The following is a 25,807-nucleotide window of genomic DNA, read 5'->3' as shown; positions in this document are numbered from 1 at the left end:
GACTATGTAGTTCAAACTCAGGACACGAAGACAGAAGGAGGGCTATTTGGTCATTTGGAACTAGACCATATGTTATGACCCCCTCCACCCACCCTCCTCTCAAATTTCATTCTGGGAAACTTGGCTTTTGGAAGGCCACAACTGACATCTGAGGAGGTGTCTAGGTAGAAAGGGACACCCACTCACTGAAAGCAACAGAATGGGCCTGATGTGAAAAAGTCTTGATATTTTACAACACACTGGCCTTCCATCCACCATCTGTCACATAATGTTATAGTATTTTAACGCATTTTAGCATTAACCTCAACTTTTTCTAAAGGGTAAAATCACAACCTCTCCTTTGAGTATCAGTGTGGCACTGAGCTCCTGGGCTAAGTTTTACTTGCTACAGTACCCATGGCAGCTATAAGGATTTTCAACTGCTTACATTCCCAGTGTTAAACTTGAAACCAGGGGCCCCACTGCTCCCATTTTATAACAAAGTTGCATTAGTGCTGGTAAGATGACAGTCTCCATGGATACTGTTAAAGTTTATAATTTTAACTGCTTGGAGTCTATAGTATCTATACAGTGTTATGAAATGAAGGCTATACCCTGCAGCACTTTAGACCAAACGGTGGGAGTGTGATACATAAATCTAAAAGTGACAGTCTAATATAAGAATGGTAGGACAAAATGCCTTTACAATACCTTGTAGCCTTCAGCGTTGTGGTTCCGACTGAAGGGGTAGAAAGCCCCCACCTGCATCCAGCGACGACATAACTCTTCACTGGAGTCATCGAAAAATCCACAGATGTCAGCTCCGATCTGAAATGTAAGAGAGGACGACGGGTTGACATTTAGCCAGAATCCAGAGAATATTTCTAACACTGTTCTGTTGTTGTACTGGGAACATAAAGCTGGAATGGCATTTGACAAACGTGGAGAACAGGTGGCAATCAGTTGGAGATATTGAAAATAAAATACTGTATCTTTAGATTATAAATGTCAAGACAGTAAGAAAAGAAAATGCCTGAATCTACGGTCAACAAATTGGAAGTGGGAAAAAGTATCACTAATGTGATAACTGACCACATATGACATATGACATTGTTCACTTCAGTCAAGATTTGCCGGCACACAGTAGATGTGGGCAGAAATCTTTATTTACATTAATTGCACAGTGGAGTCGAAGAAAGAGACTTCTGTCAAAGGCCAGTCCACAGAGACCGCTTGCATTCTATTGTTTACTACTGGCCACATATTACAACACACTCAGTGGGAGGGAATCGATCCAAATCCCATTTCTCCTGCTTTCCGTCTCTCTCTTTCTCCCTTTCTCTCTGTGTTTGCGTGTGTGTGTGTTCTGAAGAACCTGAAATCTGCTTGACACAGTCCCACCAGGGGTAGCTGGCATCTATAAGACCACCTGAGGCGCACAGCTGGAAGAGGATGCGCGTGCTTTTCCGCGTGCGCTCGACTCCCTGTTGTTTTCTCACTGCTGTTTGCTCTCCGCGCGCTGCAGATGCACGCACGCAAGCACTCGGAGTGCACTTGGGTACTGACTGGCGGCATTTTTTCTCGAGTCAGTTTTTGAAAAGCGGTGCTATTCCTGTGTTCCTGAGTTCTTCTAGACGTCTTTTGACGGATCTCATGCCAGGCACACTTTTTCTTGCCTGCCCCTTTGTCTTAACGCTTATGTCTGAACATAGATCTCAATTAGCAGACCAATCCTTCTTAAAAGCGACAAAAGAGAGAACCACCCAAAATGCCAGAAACACATTCCAATTAAAGTGAAACACAGATTAAGAGCCAAGACTGGCTCTTGCTAACTTCCTCAAATGTTTTGCAAGGGTTTTGGTATGATAGAAATGTTCTACGTATCTAACAGCATTCCTATGTCATCTGAGAATCTGAACCTTAAACTAAATGTCAGTGAACCACACTCGTACCTGAATCTGTATCTAAAGCTGATAAAAATTCTCCCTTGTAGTTCTGTTAAGCCCTGTCATGGCAGTCTCTTAGAGAGTCGTTTTTCTTGTCACGGTCTTACTTTTAGTGTGATGTGAACAATATTTGCCCTTCTGCTAAGGTTTGCTACTCACATAGGGAATTCCAAAGAGGCTGAACTCCAGCATGCCGGGGATGGCCCATTTTATGTCATTCCAGTTGGCAGCATTGTCCCCCAGCCAGTGACCTGAATATTTTCCCACACCTGGAAATGAGGAGCGGGTCAGTATCATGGAACGGTTTCCTCCAAACACGTGCTGCACAGCTCTGCGGGATGGAGAGGAGACAGCAAGGCACCAAATGAGGACGGTGTCATTAAGATAAAAAAATAAAAATAAATAGGACATGGAGAAGGGAAAGGAGAGTGGCACAAAGGAGAAACATATATCAAACACACAAACACTAGAGTGGAAGAAGATACAGAGAGATTACATGAAGACACGGCCACGCCAACAGTACTTTTCCTTCCCCTCACATTATGATTTATTTAAGGGAAATCAAAGCAGCATCGATTTCCATGACAATACAAAGCCCTGATGATGTTTACAGAATGCATCTCCTGCCAATAATACATCTTAATTACTGGATGGAGAGAGTAAAAAAAAAAAGACAAAAGAAAGATAAGCTATAATAAATAACGAAGGAGTGAGTCAACAAGTCAACTACAGAAGGCCTTGTATTTCATAGTCTTGAGTGTGTGTGTAAGATATTTTGCATTTGTGTGGTCGTTGGGTACGCCCAGAGAAGTGTTCACAAATGCCAAAAAGTAAGTGGAAACATTGGGCCGTAATCTAATTTTGAAAGATATACTTCTTTATATGCAGGCATAATATTAAGGAACACGAAGCTACAGCCACGGAAAAAAAAAAGTTCCTCCTAAAAGTTTACAGTGGCCCTAAGCATTGATTTTTATTGGCATCTGAGGTATATTGGAAAGCAGTGATGAATCAGGACACGACGGCTGCAGAATATTACAATATGCAGGACTGAACTGATAGTTTAGTAGAAAAAGGCCGAAGCCAGAAACCTTTGTTATACCCACGAAACTAGAGTGTTTTTGATAATTCAGTTGTCTGGCTCAGACAGCATTTTTACTTTTTTACTCTCAACATCAGCATACATTACAGTATATCTCTGCATCAGGGAATTTATTGCATCTGTTTAGTTTTACAGGCGGCTATTTTCCATTGGCCGAAAACCCATTTGCGCAGGTGTGTGCCGCTTTCTAATTGATGCAATTTCCCATACCATCACCATTAGTGCGTAATAGAATTCGGGCAACTCATACCGCTTTAGCCTCATATGAAATGACTGGCCAAGGGCTTGGAGACTTCAGAAATTCCTGCACTGCAAGATAAATATGACTGCAGCCTTTGTACCTCTGTGACATTTAAGTGGTATGTGTTTTGTGAGGGAATTTACTCTTGTGCCAGGCTTCCGCAAATGTAGTTATCTGCCAGCATGGACTGTGCTATTTGATAGTCTTTGAAGACAAATTGGATGTGATCTGGTGAATTTCCATTGCCGCTGTCAAATGCATTAGCATAACTCAAATGTAGGATATGCAAAAACTGGTGTGCCACCTGCATGCAAGACGCAAATGGCAATATACAAACTGAAATGATTTGTATTAATCCTGCATGCGTGATTTCACCAAACAGAATTAATTAATCTCTATATCTCAGTGATTATACATTGGTCACCCTTTTTAGGTTTGTACAAAATGGGCCCTTAAACTGTCCAGTGCCAGACCCAGCTGAGAAATTCCTTCAAGCACCCTGAGAGCTGGGCTCATTAAAACATATTTCTTGTACTTATCGCATGGGATCCAACTAGCAATTGGTCTGCCAGAGTCACAAGCTATGATTTATTGGAGGACATAAGTCACTTCACCGCACTGAGCTGGTAGATTTCTCTGTTGCACTTTTGCATGTCAGCTCCATAATTCCTGTTCCAGGGCCAGCGCTCAACAACCTCTTATTCTACAACATTTGCTTTTGAAGATTGTTACAGTGTTTTCACATTGTGCCGTGCATATTCTGTTTGCCAATCCCTCATTGGTCAGGACAAAATGCAGCAAGCTGTCCTCTGTAGCATAAACTGGCCAAACTGCTCCTGTCACGGATTATGGATGCACTCACTTTTCCGTAGCCAGGACCATAGAGTAGCCATATAGACTGTGGACATCATAGTGGTTCCCCCAGGCCTGCTTGGCATCCATACACAGAGTCTTACTGTACATCACCTCGTCGATAATCTCTGGGGGAGAGAAAATAATGGTGTTGGTGAAGAGATGGTTCAAGGTGAGAGGATGTCTGGGGTTGAATACAAAATATCAGGTGCAGCGAAAGAAGGAGAGGATTGGGGGAGGAAGAGGAAGAACAGGACAAAAAAGAATGAAAGAGACATTGATATATATATTGCAATTGGAAGTGGGGGCAATGAGGAAATGAGAGATGGAAGAGCAATGGAGGAAGAGGATGACTAAGGAGGAGTGCAATAAAAAAAAAAAAAAAAAAAAGGAGGCGTCAGGGGAGCATGCCTTCTCCAGTTATGATCGTCGTGTCTGGGGCACAGTCTGAATAAAAGACATGGCAGAGTCATTTTAGAAATTCTCCACCAGGGACCCACTACTTTAGATGAGTTTTCCTCTAGACTGGAACTTACTTTATGAGCTATTGTGGCTAATTTGTCAACTCGTGCACAGCATTTGGTCTATGCTGTACGCCTATGAAAAAGAAATCCTTTTATTAGGGTAACCTTAGAGGGCCTCGTTCAGACTAGATTTGTTTTATAAGCAAGGGCAAACTAATAGTGTGGTTTGAGACTTAACCACACCCTCAAAGGAATACACACATAGTGGGTATTAAAACAGCACAAGAACAGATCAGGAAACCGAAAATGTAAATCTTAGAAAATGTATCTTACTTGGAGTGTAGGGAGGGTAGTTGAGATTGTTGTCAGCGCAGCCCTTATTTGATCCTTTAACGAAACTAGCCACCTCATTCATGTCCTGCAAATGCATATGTTTGAGTATTAGGATACATATGTAATTTCACGTATTTTCAATGTCTGAAATGTTATAGCTGTGGACCCAGGATTCCTCTACAAAAGTTAAAAGGATTTTTACTCATTAGTAAAGTGACCTGGATTGAACAAAGGTTTTGAGAAGAAGCTAAGATGGCAAATTGTGTGTAGTGAAGCAAACAGACTAAGTAACGAGTAAATCAAAACCAAATTGTCATCTGGGGAATCATTAACAGGATAATATAAATTTGAGTGTGTTTGTTTGTTACCCTGTGTTTGGTGCTCTTTATTGGCCTCAATTTCTAACCCACAGTGAAGTAATTGCCACGGAAAATTACAAAAATCTAAGCTCACTGGCCCTGCGTGTATGTAATTGGCTGCTGAATACTGCTGGTTATTGAACAACCAATCAGTAAACACACACACTCTCATTTTAGGTATCATAAAACCAACTTACAATCCAGAGAGCGTCGTGTTTGATCTCCTGGTGGAATCGCGCGTACTCATCAACCCACCAGTCGATGCAGCTTTGGCTGGTGTAGTCTGGAAATACAGTCTGCCCTGGCCACACCTGTAAAAGACAGAGGGTGAGATTCCGTTTTGTTTACAAGAACTTGTTTGATTTAATAAAGCCCTGAGAACATTAGTTTGGCATCACTGAGTGAGCTGTTGGCAGAATTCACTTTTCAGATTTAGTTTAGTCGAAGTGTAATGTAGTACTTTTCGGTTTTCTTTTATTTCACTTCCATAAGCATCTGAAACATGTCTTTAACAAAGCAAGACGCAAGCCTACAAACTATTCCACAAGCACACATCCCCTGTGTAGTGAGTTTTGTGAAAGTAAAACATGTCTGAAGTAAAGTAAAGTAAAACAACAGCAGTTACTTTTGTAGCCCACCCACTCGGTTCTATTACTTTAAAGGGAGATAGGTAAACCGCCTCAAAAACTAGTAGAATATGGGGCGCAGTAGAATATTGGATCTCTACCGCAGCTCTAGAACCAAGAACAGCGCTGTTTTATGTGCGTCGTGACTTAGGACACAGGACGCATGAGCACCCCTGTTATATAGTATAGTATAGGCCGACTTTAGCAGGAATGTGGACACATGTGACCCAGACTACTTCCAAATGTGATCAGAGATCAGATCTCTCAAATGCGTGCTGGGGGTGTTCACACCTGTCTTTTACGTGATCAGATCGCCCAGATCGGATCTTAATGCAAGGTCTGAACAGGTCCATAGTTAACTACTTATTACCAGTTAAGACTTGGAAGAAAATCCATTAAATACAGTTGTATAAAAGTCTTCCTCCAATGTGCTAGAAGATCGAATTAGAATCAAAAATCTAACGGTGTACAATCTGGATTTGCCAAAAAAAAACAAAAAAAAACAAAAAAACAGACTTGGACTGGCAGTCTGAACAAGGCTTTAAGATGTGGAAATGACACAGACAAAAGAACAGAAGGGAGCTGAAGTAAAGGAGGGGGTGGGATTGATGAGAGAGAAATGGAAATGGAGAAAGGGGATAAAGAGACACACAAGTTGAGGAAGAGAACAGAGGAGAGGAGAAATCGATAATGCAATAGAAATCTCTAGACGTGACTGTGTGTTAAAGTCGTCCTTAATGACATGTATTGAGAAAAATGATTAATCCACAGAGAAAGGCGGGGATTTTGTGGATGTGTGTTTTATGTGTGTGTGTGTGTGCGTTATTCCGCGTGTGAACGCTTCTGTAGAGCATAGTAGACATTAAATCCCAAGGTTGCTCCCCGCTATCTTTTCCCTTTACTTCCACCGGCAATAACTTTACACCCCAGTTTGTAGGAAAGACATGAATCATGCTTACGCTCACTCACGTGCTTGCTTCTCTCACACACACACACACAGATTTATAGGCAGATGTTTTAGGCAGGTGGTCAGAACTCCAAGGTCAGAGCGTATTGATAGTCGCTCACTGGTGCCATCTTTCTTTTTTTGACTCGTTCCTTTTTTTAAGTCCAGATTCCGTCATCTCCAGCATGCGTAGTAACACTGACAACGGGGTAAACACTTTCAACAAATATGCCGGCATTTTATAGCTGCACCGTTGTCGGTTCTTGTGCTCTTTTGTCTGACAGTCTGCCTGTCTATGTCATTACCCGTCCGTCTCGCCTCTCCTCTACCTGTCTCTATCTGTCCCTTTGCCTACCTGTTCCCCCTAGTGTCTCTCTAGCTTCCATCTTGTGTGTACCTGATAATCTGTCTTTTTGTCTCTTGTCTCTCACTATAGCTGGCTTCCTGTGTATGTCTCTGTCACTGTGCCACTCAGTAAGACAGCCAGTCAGTCTCCCTATGCATTCCCCTCTAATCTATTATTTGTGTCGGCCTGCGCCTGCCTTTTTTTTTTTTTTTCCTGCCTATGTTTCAGTCTGACATCCCTGCCTTTAAACCCACATAGACTCCGTTTTCTCTCCCCGCTGCTTTGTTTACTCCCATCTGTGTTTACCTCTGCGCTCGGAACAGAAATACTCGTCCACGTGAGTGAGGTCCTGCCACGATTTTACTCACACGAAACATATGAGCCACCGTGGAAAGCTTTTATCCTTATCTTTGCGAGCAATTAGCCGTCTTAAAAGCAGGAATAAATACCAGCTTGTCTCTGTATCTCCTTTACTACTGACACAGCAACGGCAAAGGTCGTTTTACAGAGCCCCCACTGTTTTCATAACCAGGGCACATACATTCAAATGGAAATAAACTAGAATCAATTATAATCACACACACACACACACGCGTGCACAGACATAAGGCACAAACAACCAAGAATAGTTTTTCGTTTAGGGAAATGGATACACACAGATGAATACGCAGACTGTTTCGTTTTGTCGCCCCCCCTTCTTTGTCTTTCTCTCTGTCTCTCGCACATAAACACACACACATGCGCACCTAATGTGCAATGCGGTCATGCAGAACATTTTAAGATTAAACACTAATGTAGAATCAATGCATGTATTTGACCTGTTATAAGCAGCATGAAAAAGCGACTAGCAGAGGGACAGGGCCTAATGACATGCATAATCAAAAGCAACGCCATAAAAGCAACATACTTTTAGCCCCACCACCACCTCCACCCTCTCTGCGTGGGAGAGCTTTTTAAACATGTGCTCTCTGGGGGGAAAAGGATCAAAAATAACTGACCGGAGGTTTGCACTTAGGGAATATTAGATGGTTTGATGGAGACTGCAAAGAACCAGTCACAAATAGTACATGCGCATACACACAACAAATGAAGATGTTTAAATTGCATAATATACTCTCACTTGCCAAAAAATTAGGTACACTGGTGAAAAATTTTATTCACATTGTAACAATAAATACCTTCAGACCTTCAGTATTTGGAGCAAGTAGCCTTTGTATGTACTTAACATTTAAATCCTCATGGCCTCATCTAATTGTATGTCATTGTCATAAGATCTCTCACGCATCTCATTTGTACGTTGTAGCCACAGGTTATGGAGATTAACTAGGATATTACTAAAGCCGATTGTCTTTTTATTTGTAGGTTGGATCAATTAGATTTTTTTTTGTTTTTGTTATTCATAATTTTTTAACAACTTTAAAAAGTTGAACAGTAAACATGAATAAGATCAGTAAAAGGATTTAAAGCGTTTGGAATAAATAAATAAATTCCATGAAGGATTTAGGTAGGATAAAATGCAAAAAGTCTATCCCTAATTTCAAAAGACTAAGAAGAATAATTAGACTTTCTGCTGGCTGAAAAGGAATGCATTAATCAAGCACAATGCATTCCTGTCCTTTTTTGGGTCTCAAGAACAATTTAATTTTCAAAGTTTTCAAACTAATTTAGTCAGTTTGCCTTATGTAACCTACATGATGCATAAACAAGAGTATCTGAATGTATTATATCACCTGAAAAGAGGCCTCCACATGGAAATAAACTAGCAACAATGTGGAGACATGACACCATGTTTTTCACCAAGTTGTAGGGATGAAAGATAAAAAAACTAAGTTGAACTAATTTCTACTTTTACTGACTGAGATGACAGCCAATGGGATTGACTGATAGTTGGCTGAAATATGTGTGTGCCCCACACATTGGGTCCTACCACCAAATTCACCATGCAGATAGTGTCCCAAGCAGATAGTAGGGGTTACTTTTACAATAACCTACGGCCAATTCAGAACTGGCCGTAGAATTGGCCACAATTAACGTATCCATGTTAACACCCGAGAAGTGCCCGGAGAGAACCCACGCAGACAGAGGGAGAACATGCAAACTCCGCTGCCCTGTTGTTGATGTTGTGCATGGCTGTGGATGTATGCCACTGAACTGAGGGCATGTTGTAATAAAAAGTAAAAAAAAAAATTTAAAAAAAAGAAGACGAAAGTTTGTCTTGCTGTTCGTTCTGGAGGTGCAACAGATAGATGATGGACTAACATTTAAAACATTTTTTCAATGACACGCGATCTACCGGCGCCACCTTTGCGATCTACCGGTTGAGCGCAATCTTACTTAGAGCACTGGGTGAACGCTGACAGTATTTTCTTTCAAATAGAGAGTGATGACAGCAAGAACAGCAATTTTTTGCATTAGTCTGTGAACTAAAAGAAAAGTAACTGTATCATTAATTTTGAAGTGTTTTGCTTGATTATGGTGGGAACTGCACAAGAGGATATGTGCGTATGCAGATTAAGCTTAAGGTTGAGCTGTGTAGAACGGAACCTAACTCACAATTAACTCTTCTGCGCCCACATGCAACTCACCTCTCCTAACAAAGGAGTTTTCCCGTCTGATTCAGTGACCCAAGCATTCTTCTGAGTTCCTCGGTCATAGGATTCATAGGCAGTATTCCCGACCCTCTTACTGGTGGCAATTGCAGGATCCTGGGGACAACGAACGAGAAGTTACAACCAGCAAGTGGATCTTCACTGAAATCATACACTGAGTATCAATCTGAAATCACTGCACCAACATGTGGCCTGTAATACAAGACTAGGAAATTTACCAAACCCAGGAATGGAAAGTAAATCATGAGTAACCATTTTGCAGTATCACTCTGGTATTTTAAGGTTTAATCATTCTTTTGTGTCAAATACAGAAATTGCTTTATTTCACAATGATTTACTTCTTACCAGGATGAGGATGTATTTCTGTCCTTTCTCATGGAGATATTCAGCAAACTGAGGCAGCTCACTGAACTTCACTTTGTCATAGGTGAAATCTTTCTTGTCCTCCATATAGTCTATGTCAGTGTATTGAATTTCCTGCATGGGGAGAAGAAAAATGGTTGTCTGTATAGGCAACTTGTGTACATTCAATACCTGTTAATATTTTGCAGTTCCGGAAAGAAAAAAAAAGAAGCTTCCAGGTTTTGTTTCGAGATGTGTTCATTGTATGAATAACTTGATGAGTTTACTTCAGATAGGTTAGATGTCATTAGATATTCATAACTTAATTGGAAATGCTAAAATGCTGGCATAGCTTCCTTCTATTAAAAAAAAATCCCATTTGCATCTTGCATTAATGTAATAAATTCAAAATCACTCTTAATGCCCCTTAAATGGACCCACTCGTTTCTGCTTCTGTGCATAACTTAAACAGATTCACTAAAAATTCATCATCTTCAATATGACTTGAATGTGTCCTTCTCACACAGTATATTCCCATCTCAACATAGCTAATAAAAGCGCTATTAAACATTTGCACTTGCTGGAAAAAATTGTAATTGCTAACTTGTCTGTTGACCTGCCTTTGCTGGACTTTTGGAAACCTGATATGGGTGCAAACAGCTTTGCTAATGTGCTGCTAAACCTTGGGAGGACAATGGGAATGTTAACACATTCTTCTTTTCTTTTTTTTTTCGCCCGGGTGTGACTTTGCGCTTGCTCTCTGTCTGTCTGTTGCCTGCCAAAATCTACTTCATATCGATGGAGCAGATGGTTTGGAAGCCTCTGCCAGATCCTTCCTCTAATGGTAATCAGCTCCAGACATATTAGGGAGAATGTGATAATACCCTCTGTGGTCTATCTAATGGTTATCAAACATGTCCCTGAGTACAGCAGGAGAGGAAACAGCTGCATCCTAATGTCTTTGGAAATGAAAGAGAGATTGGAGATTATGAAATATTGAGATGGGTTGGAAATTTGTTTGTGCTTGATCTTTAGATAAGGTAGAGTTCATATCCCTTCTTTGATTAGTGCCATAACTGCCGAATTGTCATGCAGTTGTGTTTTATGGGGCCATATTAAGATAAGAAATCTCCCTTAGTCATTTAAGGGGGTAAAAAAAGTTCATCAAACATCAGAGCTCCGTTTAGAAAGGACTTTATACAGAAACTGTTCACAAGCCTCACAAAGATAAGCAGTAACTCTCATTCCAAGAAAATGTCAACCAGAGATGGTTTTTATCAAATGTCTAAGAAGGCAAAAGGTGTTGAAGTGGTTTTAACATTCAGATCAGGATGAATGAGATAATGAAAGGAACTCAGTCGATTGATCTTTGATCAGCGTTAACATTTGGTGGCGCTTGAAAAATAGTGGTCCCGGGATTGAACCTATAGAGCCCGGCAGACTCTCCATTATTTGACAGAAAGCTGGATTACCCTGTCTAAGCTAAAGGGCATCCCTATCACTCTGACTGTCTTTTAAACTCCTGCTTCAACCTTCATATCACGTCTGCACAGATAGTGTAGTGGTTAAGGCGCTAGCCTCTGGAAACCACACAGTGGTGCATGAGTGGTTCAAATTTAACAAGGGGTGCACAAGGTGAAGTATCGACCGCCTTCCTCTTCCCCCTTCTAAAAGCTCTCCAGCTGTGGCGGCTAAAGAAACGCCCCTCGGTACACACCACGCATTGTCACTACGTTATTTTGGACAGTTGGCCTTTAAAATGCATATTTTCTCTTAAGAGAATGTCTCGCAGCATCTGACATGTAAGGTCAAATTCACCAGAAGAACTGTCTCTGGTTGGTCCCTGCTTTGCAAAAGAAGATAAATAATTAAAATCACCTGAAAAGCCTATATCAATAAAATCTGGCCGCATGTCTTCAGATCTCAGAATGTGGCTGACTGATTATGATCACATGCCTCTCATGTAGACCCATAAAATGCCTTACATCTTGTGGGATATGAGTTTATTGTGCACTTTTGTTGAGTTTATGTGGTTGAGATTTACAGTATCGAGTGGAGATACTGTGTGTGAAAGTGCCAATAACGTGAGGTAAATTCCTGCATCTGAAATTCATAACCTATAAAGGATAATATTGTGAGATAATACAGGAGAAAAAATTACAAAGAAACTATATAATAAAATAAGGACAAAACCATATGTGCGGTTGGGGGCAGCAGTAGCTTCGATAGCAATTTCAGATAGGCTTGAAGAAAACACTGCATAATGTGTATAGAGAGATTAAAAACTAAACAGGAAAAGAATGAAAACGAGATCTTACATATGGGAGCCCCACGGCGCGGTTCCTTTCCACGGTTTGCTTGACTTCACTCAGGCTGCCGTAATTCCACCGAGAAAGCTGGAAACCCAGTGACCAGTAGGGAGGAATGACTGGCCTGCCAATGAGCTGGACAACATAATTGGACACATTTTTAACGCAATTACTGTGCCAAGGCAACTCTCAAACCACTTTTACCCAACAGACTTAATCAGAAAACCTGCCCAAAAAATATATATATATTTTTTTTTTGAATTAAGAAAATCACCTCAAGGAACTCCTGCACCACTTGCTCTGGTGTATCTCCAAAGAGAATGTAGAAGTCAAGGACTCCTCCAATTGTCCTGTAGGTTATAGCAGGGGCAGGCTGCAGAACAACATCTGAAAGAAAAACAGGAGACGGCAAACTTAATCCTTTTATACCTAAATATAAATCAGAATCCCTGAATGCACTCTCAACCTACCCTAAACCGGCAATACCTCTATTCTGGTACTTAGCCCCATTGTTCTTTTGTTCATCAAGGGATATTTTGTTTGCACATGAACACACTCTTACACAGATGATTTATGTATCAGTCAAGACAGTCAATGCAAAATAAAGCTTTTATATGAGAAGAACCATAGACATGAACAAGAGAAACATGTCAGCGAGAATTCCTTTCGCTTTCAGTCACCCCCTTCATAGAATAGAACACTCGTTCAATATTCTCTTTGATTTGTCAGCACAATTCTCTGATTGAAGGAACCGTAAATCCATTTGTGTTAGGAGGACGAGGCGCAACGGATAGTTCATATGCCCTTGAAGCATTTAAAAGTGATTTTCTTCTAATGGTTTAGAGCCCTCTTGTGTGTTTTGTATTGTATTGTTTCTCTATATATTTATTTGGCAGCATGTCATTGCAAGAGTTTACAAAGCGTGTATAGATTTCACTTATTTAAACACACTGCTGCACATCCCCGAGGACAAGTACATTCATGGATTTGTGTGTCTCAACCATGTTTTTGTGTGGTTTTATCTTTACCCATAGCGTTGCTGTTCATGAGGAAGACCCCAAATGACTTTCCGGAGTTGTCTTCCAGGCAGAGGAAGAAGGGATAGTGCCCGTAAAGGTTATGCGTTCCCTGCAGGGAAGCAAGAGTGGGATGAAGGGATAAGAGAAATGCACATCAGTGATGTGGGAGACTTACTGAAACTGCCTAATCAGCTTACAAGACATCCAATTAAAAGCCATTTGGGGAAACATATGTAAAACATGTTACTTGCACACACACACTTCCCAGGTAGACTTGAGCAGGCATGATTTGGAGCCCATAACCCAGGTCATCAAGTCAGCAGTGTTTGTGTTTGTGTGTGCACGGACTCCTTACCCCATTTGGAAAAGCATCTCTGGTAAAAATGGGCCAGGTTCTCCAGTTTGTGTCATGCCGAAACTGCCGATGGACGTGCTCTCCCAGCCCATAGATATTATGGGATGGAAGCTTAGCAGACAGCTGTAGGTACTGGTCTGCAAACACCAGTGGAGCCATTGTAGTGTCGAACCTGAAAGGCATAAAAGAAAAAGGAACAAATCACAACTGGGAAGTGAGAATATAGACTGATGTGACAAAGAATGCTGGGATGTGGGAAAAAGAGGGAATAGATGAAAGAGAGAGAGAGAACATGAGAGACAAAGAGGTGAAAAAGAAAATGAGAGTGACAAACAACAAGGGTGAGAGGGGGGCAGGACTGGCGAGATGAGGAAATATGGAATACTTGAGTTGTAGAAAGAAAAACCAGGGAGAAGACAGACCATCAAGCTCTAATAAGCTCTCTGGATAGCATTTCTCTCTTCTTCAAAACAAGACGTACACTTGTTGAAATACTCAGCCAGCTGAAACCAAACAGCTCAGGAGATTCGATGTAAAGGTTGTAAATGCAGTAAATAAACTTTGGTATTAACTAGCCATGCTAACAAATGGCTGAAACAAGTATTTCAAATTAGTCATGAAACTGTCGGAGTACACAGATTGTCTTTCATCAGCTTTCTTTCATCACGAGAAGAGTTCGCCCATGTAGGTCAAAAACAAGAATGATAATGCGTGTCTTTGCCCCCTGTGAACACTCATTGGCGGACTTAGATTCCCCAATAAATACATTATGATGCCCTCATTCAAAAATCCTTGTTATCTCTCTGTAGATATTTTACCAGTGATGGGCTTCTCATGCCATGTCAAATGGATTGTAATGAAACAATAAAAGCAGTATTGCCTGATAACGATTCAGGATAACAACTATCAAAACAGGAAGTCCCCACTCCTGCAATATTACTCCAATAAATTATTTTCCTATCAAGTCTGACTTGAATGAGTCAAAAAAAAAGCTTGAACAAATGAATTAGCACGTTGTTTAAAATGTTGAGAAACTGTACACATTTAGACGGACGTTTTCCCACCTTGTTAATGATCTCTGCAAGCGACACTTTCTGCCCGCCTTCAACAGACCATTGCTTACTTATAAAAAAAAGCATTGGTAGGTGCCAACTTGCTTTTGAACGTTTTACAAATGCCCTGTTAAATATTACATATTTTAATGGTTTACCATATTGTAATATTATACTGTCCTCCGCAGAAAATTGGGTTCATTGGTTCATCCGTATGGCTATTCTATCAGACAAAGTTATGATGGTTTCATGTAGAAAAGGAGTTTTGATGGTTGGAATTATTAAACTACTTTAAACAGTTAGGGCTCTCGAAAAACCAAAGTCTGATCCAATACTTGAGCACAATACACTGATAGCGGTCTCATAAAGACGGGGTGGATCGCTTATTAGCCGCTTATCTTCACTAACTAATCTTAGGAGCAGTCTCACGGCTTCTGGTTGGAGGTCATGTACAGGTGATGAACCTTTATGCAAGTGAGGCAAACCAAAGGTTGTCAGGAGATATCACAATGACCAACTGCAGTTGTGTGGCTGTAGGTTTACAGTATGAAAAACAATAATTAAGAGGAGAACTTTCCAGTTAGGAAAACAATTATTTAAGTAATATGTGGTTCTCCATTGTCTACTATAAATGTGCAGAAATACTGCCACTAAATGTCTGGCCAAATCTTAACAGTATGTAAGGGTGTATTACACTAGGCATGGTTACCTGTTATCTTGCCCGAGTACCTTTCACGCACACATACACTCTAGGTGCGTGAGGTGCTGCTGCCTTTATTTGAATGCCATTCATTTGTTGGTTTAACGTTCAGTGGTTTTGTTTGTCTACAGATAACATCACCTTTTCGCCGCATCTAGTTGTCCACTAATGTGTTCTTTAGTGTTGCACGATTACGTTATCATCACCATGTTTGTACTCTCTGGTCTGTAGTTCAACTGGACAGGTTGAATTGCCAAACTGTGAGATCAAAAATAAATCCCCGCGGCTAGACGAACTGCTTGGAGGAGCGGTGGAAAGGATGCCAAACTAATGTGGCTATATATATATAGCAGCTCTGTAGTACTAAAGTCAAGGTATCTCTTGTTATCAGATAAAGCGACAAAACAACTATGTATTTATTAACTAGAATTGCAAAAGTATTGGCATTACTTTATTGTATCTCGTATACTTGTGTACTCTGAGCCATTGTACCGAAATTCCATTTTGATGGTAATCAAAATGACAAATAAAGTCTGTCTAAGTCTAAGTCTAAGTCTAAGTCATTACTGGGTGTTGCTTTCATTGTGCCAAGACAGACAGTTGGCTGCAGATCTTGCACACTAAATAAATAACTTGCAATCTCATGTAAGTCAACTTTCAAATATGTCTTTCTCCCAATGACTAACCATTAACAGAAACCATGATCACCTTGTAGATTTTAACAGTAAAATTGGCCAACACCATAATGATAGCTAGTTGGTGTGCTCAGTTATACATTTCAGATAACTGATGCAGATGAGCAATGCCTTTTCTTTCAAAAAGAGACATTATTCTATCAATCAAAATTTTCAAGAAGAGGTACCGGCTTGTAAATTGGTATAAGCAAGGGTTTTCTTGCCCCGTAATGTTACTAATGTTTTAATGCCTTATGGTGGTGTGTGTGAGGGCACATAGTACTGATGGGTAGTTGATGACTGGAAAGTCACCCAAGGTCCCCAAAGTGTGCCCTGGATCGACATCAGCATAATTACTTGCTGCTGTGGGAAACTAACTTGTAACATGGGACGGTGTCACGTGCCATGATGGGGCAAAACCGCATGACAACGAGATGATGCCGCGCACGGGGCACCTTAGAGGATTTCTGAAAGAATTGCATCAAATGAGACACGGCGAATCGATGTTAATCTATTTGCAACTGTCAGTTCTCAATTCTCCGAGGTGTAGGCGAGGATTCTGAGATGAAGGAATTGACACGCCAAATCAAATATTCAACAACTCAGCTTGTCTCCTATTATATTTTAGGTGCAGTGACACTAACTTTGCCTCCAGAGTTACATCCATATAATCTACTTTGCACAGAGATTGCGGTGTCATCTTAATAGTCATCAACAATTCCCTGCAATACATGTTTGAACTAAGGAATGACCTAGTCTGTCTCTGCAGTTGCATCCATAGTATATACTCTACATGAGCTGTATATGTGATATACAGCAAAATATAACAAACATGCCTGAATGCATGGGCTACTTTTTTGAATACATCCAATATGCATGGTCTGTCTTTTGTATTTCCTTGCTTCCTTGTCCATATGGAAAACAGTGCAGTTCTATTAGCCACCCAATCTACCATCCAACACAAATACACAATGAAGACACACACACAGAGCACTCACAGGACTCTGTTGTTCTCCTTCCTGCGCACAGTAAGCCCAAAGGGATTATGTGAGATCTCCAACGTGTCCCTGATAGGGCTGGATGGGGAACTCGTGAGGTTGTTGACATGCTCATGGGGGACCTCGAACCTCTGTTTATGGGCATCAGTGATCTGAGAAAAAGGAAGCAAGCATTCAGTCAGTGTGAGCGTGGCCTCCTATCTCGTGTTCATGTTTCTACTATTTTTGTCCCCTCTCTCTTGTGTTATATTGTCATTTGATTAAAAACTGCTTTTGAAATTAACTAAATTCATCTTGCGGCTCAAAATTGTCAAAATGCGGATGCGTGGAGTTGTGTGCAATGAAAAAAAGCAGCATTTTACAGAAAGAGAAAGAAAGGTTGGTATCTGTCAGTGTGCACCTTAAAGTGGAGGCGTTTGCTTGTCTGCATTTCTGCGAGAAGTGACAGCTCTGGTATGTCCGCCCCGAATAAGGATGGAGAGGCCATTCTCTTCAGTTTGGCTTTCAGTACTGCAAAATTAAACACATGGCAGCAGAATGGTAAAAGTTGTAATACAGTAAAACATTTGAAGAAATCTATCAAATTTAGCACCGAGATGTACAAAATACTGTTAAAATGATTCAAATGTATACATTGTGGAATAATACCAGTGCTATTTCTGTTAGTTTAGTAAGTTCCTGGAGTCTCCACAAGAATTCTCACAAGAATATGCAATAATCCAACTTGCCATGCTTCAAGCAATGTGATTTAAGCTCAAACTGAGTGGTTCAGACCAATTGGTTTCCAATGAGGGAGACGTTTAATCAATAACAGCAATATCAGAATAGCGAATGAGTGCCTTTAATATGTCCATAGGACCTTTCCCTACTACATCCTATGGTTTATTGATCTAGATGATAGGTTCCTAGGCCAATTTCTCTGATGGTTCTGTTGCACAAACCATATGGCGTCAGGTTTCTAGTCACCTACCAACCACTTGAATCATATAATACTTGCTATGTGCTAATTTTTTTAAGAAATTCTGACCCATCAGTTGTTGAATGAGAGGTGCACAACTGTGTTGGTAAACCAAAGTGCATCACATAACAAAAATATTGTGTTTCCTTTGTTACATTGACTAACTCAACAGTCCTCGGAACACTAAATTCACTAGGTGAACTGAGAGAGGCATCATTTGCATAGTAGCTTGGAGTAATACCATGGCTGAATACAAGTAAAAACATTTAAAGACAATTTAACTTATGAGATGCAATGCTTTTCTTTTTAAGAAACGGTTCAAGTCTCTTTTCTTATCAAATAATTGTTTTTGGCCGTCTAAGCATAAGCAAACATCAGTATTGTTCAGTTTAACCACCTTAGTCAGGCAAACATATTTTTTCCTCAAAGATGTCTTTCACATTTTCCCAAGAATGCAACTGAAAATGTTGCCCTTATATAAAATATCCAATGTTTCTTCTTGCTTTTACACAATAACTGAGTCTACATAAGGCAGTGAGATCAAGCAGAAAATAGAAAAACCTGCATGCTGCAAAGTCAATCATGTTTTCTGATATGCCATCCATGTCATATTTCACACCATGCCTTAGGCAAAGTGAGTGAAAACGGAAATAAACGGGTGATGTGAGGAGGACCAGCAGATTGAAGGAATGTGGAGCAGTTCGAATTAGAAAGTAAGCTAAACAGAAAGCTGAATATTCTCTATCAGCAGGTGAGTGCACGCATGGGAAAGAGGGGTACGGAGAAGGGAAAAGGGGGGTTTACCATAAGGATCTGTGTCATCCACTGATTCCACCGTGTATCCATGGTTGGTTGAGAAATAACACCAGGGCACATTCCTTTCATCCAGCGGGCTCCAGCAACAACCACGTTGCTCACATTGCATCTATTCAAGTAGGAAGATTCATGTTATCATTACCAAGTTGCAACTGTTGTAATATAATAACAACAATATAATAATAAAAGATTCAGCTGATGCATTACTAAGAGTAAAAAGAACAATTTATCAATCAGTGTCAATCAGATCTTTCTCCTCAAACATTACTTTGAATTTCTAGAAATGCTGATGACTGATACCTTTGAGGCTCCAGCATCAGGGAAGCAGTCTACTCTCTCAGCATGAGGAATGTTGGGACACTGAGGAACGAAGGGTGGGATGGTTGGGATGGCTGTTGTGGTGGTTGGAGTGGTTGGAGTGGTTGTGGTGGTTGTGGTGGATCGGGTGGTTGTGGTGGTTGTGGTGGATGGGGTGGTTTCTGCTGAAACATAGAATGGAACATTTCCACGCATGCTCTGATACAGTATAGCAAAGGAAGGCACGTTTTTATCTTAGAACACCCTAATCTCAGTGCATGATGGATGGATGGATGGGGAACGACTCCTCACTTCCCACTAGCACCTGGTTATGGTTGTAACCATGTTAACCAAACACCTCTGAAATAAAGTTAGACCTTCTTACATAAAAAACATTGTTTATTTTCTGTCTCGACTCATAAAACAGATTTATGATTCAGCAGTGATTTGATATAATTTCAAAAGGCACTGATAGTGATGTTGTTCTGCCAGTCATAAAACATTTATAGGTGCTATGTAAGATTAAGCTCCGTTTGGATGACTTGGACCAAATACAATTATACACAGTGCATCTTTTTGAAGTATGACTGTGGTCTGTGAATGATGAACCTAAAATATGTAGCAAGATCTGGTGGTTTTATAGCTTTTCTTAATGATTTTTTTTACAGCTACAGCTCTGTAACAATTAACATGGAGAAGTTAAAGGAACAGTATGTAAGAAATGTATTTCAATTAATCATAAAATGGCCCTGATATGTCACTAGACATGAAGAAATCATGTTCATTTCAAATACTTATATCACTGACAACAGTGGTCCGGCCAGGATATTGTCATTTAAAAGTGAGAGTTGCAGCCCTCAACTGATGTTATTGTTGTCATGTTGAGTTTTGGCCTGAGCCGCCACCCTCCACCTATCTACCAATCACGAAGTCAGTAGAGAACTTACTTGTACATAATGTAAATGGACATTTCAAATATTCACGACAGTCGAACAAAGTTATGCATGTTAGTGCAAAGTAACGTTACGTTAGCGCATACAGAGGAGGTGGGTCATCGAATTGAAAAGGTAAGGAATTGTTTGGGAAATAAAAACGGCGAGTCGTCATTGCTAACATTAGCAATGCATTATGAGCCCGTTTCTCTGTCATTATGCTGAAACGCCGAGGAAAACAACATTAGCACGTCGATTATGGCAATGTGAAACGTAATTGCTGGATCCTGCAGCGTAACTGGCAACGCCGAGTCGGGGGGGGGGGGATACACCGTTCTACAGTATTTTGAAAGTGATTGCAGTACCAGTTTTGGCCATTTTTGGCCACAATCCTACATACTGTTCCTTTAAGTTGCTATTTAAAAGTTGTGTCTCTGTGTACTTCACATACCATCCTTAGCGGCTTCAGGTTGTCCGATGGCAAAAAGAACTATAAGAACGATGGCGGCCACGGACATCAATGTAAACAGGACCATTAGGGTTATCTCCAAACCCGAGAATCGCCTTTTCCCCATCTGACACACACACAGACACACATGGACACACACATAAAGAGTTATTACAAAGGCCAACATCATTAACACACATACATTAATGACACAAGTTTACTGAGGCAAGGTCTCAAAGGTCCAACAACTTCCCTGCTTAATGAGACCCATCGGCAAGACACAAATATATTAATACATGTTGTTAACTCATACCCTGCACACACGTATTACCTTTGGAATCTGCAAAAGCTTAACAAAGTTGAGAAAAGGCAAAAGAGTTGACTAAAACTGTCCGACAGGGCGAGTCTAGTCTTTGCAAAGGCACCCGTCATATCACTCAAGCAATTAGGTTTCACTCCAGTATACTCTGGGAGATAAAAACAAGGTGAATGTCTGTGTGTGTGTGTGTGTGTGTGTGTGAGAAAGAGGCTCATAGCCATCCTGCTTAATGTGCTGTGAAGAGCAGGCGAGGGCACAGAGAGAGACAGAGAGCCAAACGTGTGCACGCCCCTGTGTGTTCGCAGTCAGCTGCACATCATAGGAAGCACTGAAAAGCGCCCGCAAACATGCAATGCAGTGTACAGACGCTGGAAAAAATACACAAACACTTCATCGAGTACAAACCCTTTAGGCTCACTGCTCTTCCTTTTAGCTTGCAATACGCACCTAAAAATAGCTTTCACACAGCATATCGTTTTACGATGGCAACATGCAGACATTCTGATGCATGTAGATCCACACACGCTCAACAACAAACACTATTTCACTGCTGCGCTGTTGAGGTTTCCTTGAGTACAGGCGGTACTGAATTTTATTCAAACTTCTACTGACTACTTTTTATTGGTACTTATTCATATGTAGTTGGAAGTTAATGTCAAATCAAGAGACAATCTGTTACCTGTAATTATGTTTATAGGTGTGTGTTATAATGTGTGAATCTGTGTAGTAGTGCGCAAAACAAAAAATAATAATAAAATCAGTAAGCTAAGCCCTCCATAGACATCTGTTCCTCTGAGCAGCACTGCAATTTACAGTAATTTTTTTTTTTTTTTTGTAACTCTCCTGCCAAAAAGCTACACATAACCAGCATTATCATTAGCATGGTCGCAGTCTGTCCACTGTTTATAAAACTGCATAATTTAAACATGTGGAAGCTGCAAAATTTTGAAAAAAAAAAAGAAAAGGGAAATGAACGTCCACTTCTTGCAAGTCCGCATGTACAACAAGCAGGATTTTTAAATGCAGCATTACGATATGTTGATGTTGCAGTTATCAAAAGTGAATCCTACTAGAGTCACAGTAATAATCATTATTCACAGTCGTGTTGTTAATCAAGCTGTGTCATCAATAGTTTCTATAAGTGACATTGCACGGAATGTTTACTTGCCTTAGAGTATAATAAGATAAAGATTATTTGTTTTTGGGTTGAACAGCCAGACAGCCTGCAGCTGAAGTCTTACCTTGGCTCTCTCCAGTGTTCAGGGCAGAGTGCTTCTGAGTTCGACCGAGATAGCAACTTATAATCCACAGGATGTATTGTGGTCACAGGGTCTCGCCACTCCTCCTCTGCCTTGTGTGTGTGTCTGCACACGTGTGTGTTTTACAGTCTCAGCATGCAGACCCCATAAACTATCTGATAACCATCGACAGCGTGAGAAACAACAGCAGCCTAAAATCCCCGTATCAGCTCGTTCGATCAGCACTGCTATCACGTCCGATGCCACACTTCTAACCAGTGTGTATTTGGTTGTGCCTGTGTGTGGGTATTATTTATTGACAGATTAGTGTGTGTTGTTATGTTTATGAGAGCTGTAACTCAGTCTGACTATTTTTTTACCACACTGTGACCATGTCACCCCAGCAATTATTACACATAAACAATTTGGTTCATAAGTAAATAGAAAATACTTTATCACAATAAAAGTTTTTGTTCAGAAACAACACAAAATGATCACTTTAGGACAAATAAAAACAAATTATTTTTCAGCCAGAGTGTTCAGAAACTACAATAAAAACTTCATCTCTCTCTTCATTGAACTTCTTTCTGGATTTTTTTTTTCTAAGCGTAGAAAATTATCACTCCACAACAAATAATATAAATAATGTAAGGACGTGTTTAGGAAGTACAATACAATACAAAAATAAGACAACATTTCTCCCCTTTAGTGCACTTTTTTTCTTCTTATCAGCGATCTGTAGGGGCCAAGTGGGCGGGGATTTTAAAAATTTCTATATGCTTTTACAAGTTTGTTGTGTTACCACTGTATCTTACCACCTTTTTACAAATAGCACAACTTGCTATCGTTTCATTTTCGGCCCGAAAATATAACCAAACAGCCCTGGCCGAGCCTGGCTGGTACCGGTGGGCGGTGTTCGGTCACCTGGCGCCGCGGAGTCACGTGATGGTACAACAAACACACGCGAGGTGGAGGAGGAGCAAAATGAGCCTGATCTGCTCTGTGACAGCAGCGGCATCTAGACAAACAGAGTCAGGTCGCTTCTTTAATGAAACGAGAAAAACTGAAACTTAAGTATCAATCTCATTACATTGGTATCGATCAATCTCGATACCAACGTTGGTATCGATATTATCGATATTCGTATCGATCCGCCCACTTCTAGGTGACAGTCGAGTCGACGTCGATGGCGTCACTAATATAAAGAGAGTAGAAAGTAATGCTTTGCAACAATGAAATATATATTCTTGACCGAATGCCATATTGTAGCGTCTCACACAAAGGAAGCTATGAAGGCTTTTCTGAAAGTTTACTGAAGCTTAACACGGCTGTTGACCGTAGCCCACGTCAACCCGAAGTCTTTTCCGTATACTACAGCAGCTAAAGGTCTAATAAATTTGACAATGAAATTCACCAGCAAACTGTTCATTTGTCAGCCTCGTTTTCTCCGTTACCGTGGGACGTTTAGTGAAGTTGTTAACTGACTGCCGTTGAGAGGATTTTAGACCGTTCCTCCGCTAGCGTTAGCGGATTTTCAGGTGAGTGTGCATTACAGTAGTACATTTGTTGTATTTCAGGACTGACTTACATATTTTACATGTCACGGTAGAATGGGCTTTATCTTACGTGAAGTATTTCCACACACTTGATGAACCGCTGCTAGTTAGCAGCAATGACCCACTGGGTCCTCACCTGTCTTCTCCGAGGCGTCCATGTTGTTATTGTCACGTGATCAGTGACTAGTCGACATGGGGCTCAAAGAGTCATGGCACAGCACTGAAGTCGACTAATCTTGACTAGTGTGCATGGGCGTGGTAGTGGAGGGAAAAGGGGACCTGACTACCCAGGGCCCGAGTAGGGAGAGGGCCCATGAAAATCCTGATTTTTTTATTTTTTTATTTTTTGAATTAACTGTGCCCTCCAATCAATTGGTGTCATAATATATTTCAAATATACTGATAACATCAACTGAGAGAATGAACTTTGTGTCAAAGCCCTCCCAACATATTGGACATTCTGGGGGCCCCCTCTTGGAGACGCAAAATGGTTTAGTCCGCCCACAGACAGCGGCCGGTGACAAGTACGTCAGTGAGCGCAGATTGAATGACCTAGAGGCTAACTGTCACCATGCTGCCCAAAAAACACAAATCGGGGTACCAGAAAAAGAAAGAGCAGAAAGAAAAAGAATGGGGGGGGAAGATTTATGCTTGTTTATTTATTTATTTTCTTTCCTCGCGCGCTTCATGCACTGGCATGGATAGGGGCCCAGTGACATTACGAGTGTACAGGGCCCAGAATTTGGTGCTACGCCCATGCTAGTGTGTACAACCCTTAGTAATTCCACCAGTTTGCACCAGTTTGCTTTCTTTGTATGAGTTAAATGAGAATACAACTATCATGTTTTTATGTAAATTTTGGTGGGTCAAGGAGGGGGTTAGCTTATTTTATGTAAAAAAACAAACAAACAAAAAAAAAACACTTTAGAGGTAATCCAAAATGAATGGAGCCATTTTTCCTTGTTTGCTGTCTTTATACTTAGATACAATACCCTAGCTAACACCTTGTTGTTATCATGAGGTAAGCAGTAATGACTAACAATCCTCGCCTCTCTTCTTGTCATTGGGAGCCAAAGAAAGCGGACGGAGCCAACGTTTGGCTTTATGCCTCAAAGCAAATGGTTCCACTGTTGGCGTTGTCAAACAGTGAAGACAGACTATGTGTATTTGACCAAGGTCTGTTTTTGAATGTGAAATTTTTCCAGTTCCTTGTTCAAAGCACCCAGAGGGAGCTCTTCTGAGGTCCAGTGCCACTTGCTGTGGAGCCTTCAAATACAGAGCTAAACAAAGTCCATAATGTATGCTGCTTTAGCATGTCAGATTAGAATGAGCCTGTGATGCTAAATTATAATTTAAACTGTGTCGTCCATTCATTCCAATGCATCTTTTTAGTTGGGTGATGGCTTCAGTCCATGCTATCTCAATTCACAGAATCTAACGAACCAACTGTGTGAGCTATTCATTAACTAGACACACAATCATCTGCTATTCCGGTGTAGAATTTGAACTAAACAATCTAAGAAGCCAAGGTTAACCTTGAACTTTGTGTGTATGTGTGTGGGTGAGACGTTGAAAGATAGGGGGTATAAAATAATGTTTCAATTCTCCATTATCTGTCTTATTGTGTGTAACAATTACATAAGCATATTTCTGAAGTTTGTGTATGCATGCGGAGATGTAGGCGTTCAAGTTCTGTGATCATTCAGTTCACTCCTCGGTCTTTCTCTCCTTACAAACCCAATTCCACTCTGCCACTGCCAATTTCAGGTGCTCTCCCTCTAGAATGCAGTGCAAGCCAATTTCAATAGAACAAACTGAAATTGGCAATTCACTCCTGTGTATTGATCCAGTCACTTTAAAACTAGGCATTCAACGTTGAGAGGTGCCAACCAGTCAAATGCACATGTGCTTCTGTTTGTGTGCACGTGGGAACCTCTCAAAGTTTCTGCTAAGGCGTTTCCTTTGTTCTTGACATTTGATACATATTTTGT

The 25,807-nt window shown here is 40.7% G+C and overlaps 1 protein-coding gene across 1 annotated transcript in view; it reads right to left on the bottom strand.

The window, feature by feature from the left end:
- Positions 1–21,600, bottom strand: part of si (sucrase-isomaltase) — a 61,570-nt gene extending 39,970 nt beyond the window's left edge. The window contains exons 1-16 of the mRNA XM_084558114.1: positions 20,707–21,600; positions 19,327–19,418; positions 19,015–19,135; positions 17,653–17,762; positions 17,253–17,404; positions 13,829–14,000; positions 13,483–13,582; positions 12,729–12,841; positions 12,464–12,589; positions 10,149–10,280; positions 9,780–9,899; positions 5,474–5,587; positions 4,918–5,002; positions 4,131–4,248; positions 2,085–2,256; positions 691–807 (exon numbers count right to left, since the gene is read on the bottom strand). Coding sequence (XP_084414240.1) covers positions 691–807; positions 2,085–2,256; positions 4,131–4,248; positions 4,918–5,002; positions 5,474–5,587; positions 9,780–9,899; positions 10,149–10,280; positions 12,464–12,589; positions 12,729–12,841; positions 13,483–13,582; positions 13,829–14,000; positions 17,253–17,404; positions 17,653–17,762; positions 19,015–19,135; positions 19,327–19,418; positions 20,707–20,893 — 2,031 coding nt within the window. The 5' untranslated portion in view covers positions 20,894–21,600. The remainder of the gene's footprint in view (positions 1–690; positions 808–2,084; positions 2,257–4,130; positions 4,249–4,917; positions 5,003–5,473; positions 5,588–9,779; positions 9,900–10,148; positions 10,281–12,463; positions 12,590–12,728; positions 12,842–13,482; positions 13,583–13,828; positions 14,001–17,252; positions 17,405–17,652; positions 17,763–19,014; positions 19,136–19,326; positions 19,419–20,706) is intronic.
- Positions 21,601–25,807: the final 4,207 nt, after the last annotated feature.

This window comes from Chelon labrosus, assembly GCF_963514085.1.
Source record: "Chelon labrosus genome assembly, chromosome: 13".
Classification (NCBI taxonomy): Eukaryota; Metazoa; Chordata; class Actinopteri; order Mugiliformes; family Mugilidae; genus Chelon; species Chelon labrosus.
Note: the sequence above shows the minus strand (reverse complement) of the source record. Positions and strands in the feature narration are given on the sequence as shown.